Source organism: Nannochloropsis gaditana, assembly GCF_000240725.1.
Source record: "Nannochloropsis gaditana CCMP526 unplaced genomic scaffold scaffold220, whole genome shotgun sequence".
Classification (NCBI taxonomy): domain Eukaryota; class Eustigmatophyceae; order Eustigmatales; family Monodopsidaceae; genus Microchloropsis; species Microchloropsis gaditana.
In genome coordinates, this window is record NW_005803733.1 from 37,287 (window position 1) to 39,783 (window position 2,497).

General features: G+C 58.8%; 2 protein-coding genes across 2 annotated transcripts in view; one reads left to right on the forward strand and one right to left on the reverse strand.

Annotated features, from left to right (window-relative positions):
- Positions 1–496: 496 nt before the first annotated feature.
- Positions 497–1,285, reverse strand: NGA_0025720 (uncharacterized protein; the record flags this gene model as incomplete). Its single annotated transcript, XM_005855333.1, has 4 exons — positions 1,096–1,285; positions 736–849; positions 577–625; positions 497–510 (listed from the first exon to the last, which is right to left on the reverse strand). Exons 1-4 carry the CDS (start codon positions 1,276–1,278, stop codon positions 497–499), a joined length of 360 nt encoding a protein of 119 aa, XP_005855395.1. The 5' UTR covers positions 1,279–1,285.
- Positions 1,286–2,367: 1,082 nt separating this feature from the next.
- NGA_0134400 (carboxyl-terminal protease) overlaps positions 2,368–2,497 on the forward strand; it is a gene marked incomplete at its 5' end in the record, with an annotated part of 1,272 nt that continues 1,142 nt past the window's right edge. Inside the window, one exon of the mRNA XM_005855335.1 lies at positions 2,368–2,497. This exon is cut by the window's right edge and continues 887 nt beyond it. Within this exon, the coding sequence (XP_005855397.1) occupies positions 2,368–2,497 (130 nt within the window).

The following is a 2,497-nucleotide window of genomic DNA, read 5'->3' on the forward strand; positions in this document are numbered from 1 at the left end:
GAGAGAGTGAGTAGACTACCTTGGTCAGACCCTCCACATAGCCCCGGCCATCTTGGAGGGTGGCGTGGACGAGGTCCGTGACGAAGCGGTCTGAGGGCGGAGGGTCGAGGGGGAGGGAGAGGGCGAGGGGGTAAGGGGAGCAGTATGGCAAGCGAACGGTGGCAACCGCCACAAGCAGGAGGCAATGGGCACAGAAAGGGAACATATTGGAGCGGCAGAGGAGGCGCAGGACGCATTCCCCCCGATGGGCTCAATTCACGCGTTTGAGGAGAGAACAAGACAGAGCGACGGAGGAAGAGGGCGCGCACGAGGCCCGCGGAGACGAACACTTCCCCTTGGGTGCATCCTTTCCTCCACCCCCCTTCCTCCCTCCCTGCGTCCCGCCCTCCTTGCCCTCGCCTTCCCACCCCCCCTCCCCCATCTACCAGGATAGTCTTGTGGGGCGTAAGGTACCGAGTGAAAGAACTCCCGGGCGCTGCCGTCCACCATGCGCATTTTAAAGCCCTCCTCCTGCCATGAAAAGATGCACGCATGAGATAAAGAGGGAAGTTGACCAAAGAAATGAGCCTGACTCACCACGGGCACGGTGGATCGGCATCAAACAAGGAGCTGGACCACCGGATCGCTGTGCTCCACACGCACCGACGCCCTGACGCCTCGCACCTGCATCTCCCCCCCCGCTCCCCCCTGCATTCCTTCCCTTCATCCTGACCCACCCTCGCCCAAGCCCCCTACCTCCTTGTCGAGCTCGGCCCTGGTTTTGGCCACGATTCCGGCCGCCTCGTCGAGCAGGCACAACACGTCTTGTTTTTTGAAGGGCGGTTCCGCCCACCCCTTGCGAAATCGAAGCTATTTAATGGGAAAAGGGTGCGATGTGGACCAGGGGGCATAAGAAAGTATCAATGCGTGCTAGCGTATTTTGTTGCAAGGTCAGACGTAGGAGCCGCTGGTATGCAACTTCCTTCTACGAGCGAATAGAGTAGACAGTATGTGTCCCGCAGACAAAGATTAATTTCGACCCTAGCATGGCAGCAGAATACCAAAGACTTCCTAAATTACTTCCAGAATCCCTCTGATGCCTTGGTTCAGACGTACCTGCGTCCAGAAATCGGAATACGCCGCTACGATGGCCCTCGCCGCTTTACGCTCCGCAAGCGTGAGGCTCTCTCCCACATTCCTTGGCGCAGAAGGTCTTGGACTTTGAGCCTTACCCTTGGGTGGCGGCTGAGAAGGCACTGCTGAAAATGGCGGGCTTGTGACGGGAACGCGTCGCACCATGTGTCTGAAAGGTGGGGAATGTACGCATGAGAGAGGAGGCAGGCGGGCACGTCGCACGGAAGCAGATACTTTATCTGAGGCTGATGACGGGAGGGGCAGACCGGACATTGTGTCTTCAAGACCTAATGCGGTCACGACAGCCCACATGGGGAACTCTACGACCTTATTTAAGGCCCAAAAACACACGCAGGACCACATGCCCCCGTGGAGTCCAAGATGGGACTTAAATCGCTGGTTTTCTTCTAGAAGTTGTGCCCCTGCGCGTCGCCGGACGTGAAAGCGAGCAGCTGCCCCTCCGAGAGGAAAACTCAAGTCAACAAACATACGTAACCCCTTTCCCACCCTCACGCCCGGCGTCATTGGCCTATTTTCAACGTGACAGACGCGACTTGGTGCGAACAAGCGAGAAAAGACTGCTGCGCTTGAGGGCGTCTGCGAGCTAGGTCTCACGTCGACTCTGGAGGAGAGTTGCACAGGCGCAACACAAATTAAGCGAGGCAGGCATGGCCTATTAAAGGCATATCGCTGGGATGAAGAGCACAAATCAATTACGCTCTCCGCATTGCGCCATGACCATGCTTTTACCACGTCCATGGCTCCGTAGCCTGCTGGTCTGGATCCTCTGGGTGGGCACGGCGGCGGCATTCACACGTTTCGACAGGGCGAGGGCTCCCACATTCCCCCGCCGTTTGACCACCCTGAGAGGGTTTTCTCCCGCGCCTCCGCCAACACGCAGACTTGCTTCCGAGTCCGAGCAAGGCCCTGTCCAGACAAGCAGATCCCATTCCCCTCTTCTAATTCCACTGGTTTTCCAAACTGTAAATCGGCTGACACTGCCACTTTGTAGCCTCGTCTGCAGCATCCTCCCGTCCTCAGCGCTAGCTCTTTCTCTTCCTGCCTCCGCCGGAGCCACAGGCACGGCCACTTCAAGCATTTATCAAGAAAGTAGCAGCAGAGGCACTGATATTGACACGACCCTCCTCTCCTCTCCACGCATTGCTGCCCGCGGGAGCGGCCAAACCTATTCGCAGGCCATGGCTTCGGCGGATGCTCGCCGGATCCACGACGTCAACAAGGCGTTCGCCCGGCATGTATGGGCCACGATTGGACTCTCCTTCTACGACAAGAGCGGCGGAGGGGTGCTCGGAGGACGGGGAGGACACGACCCGGGCTGGGAGCGGGTGTGGGCGGCGGCGAATCGGCTGGGGGAGGGCGGGGC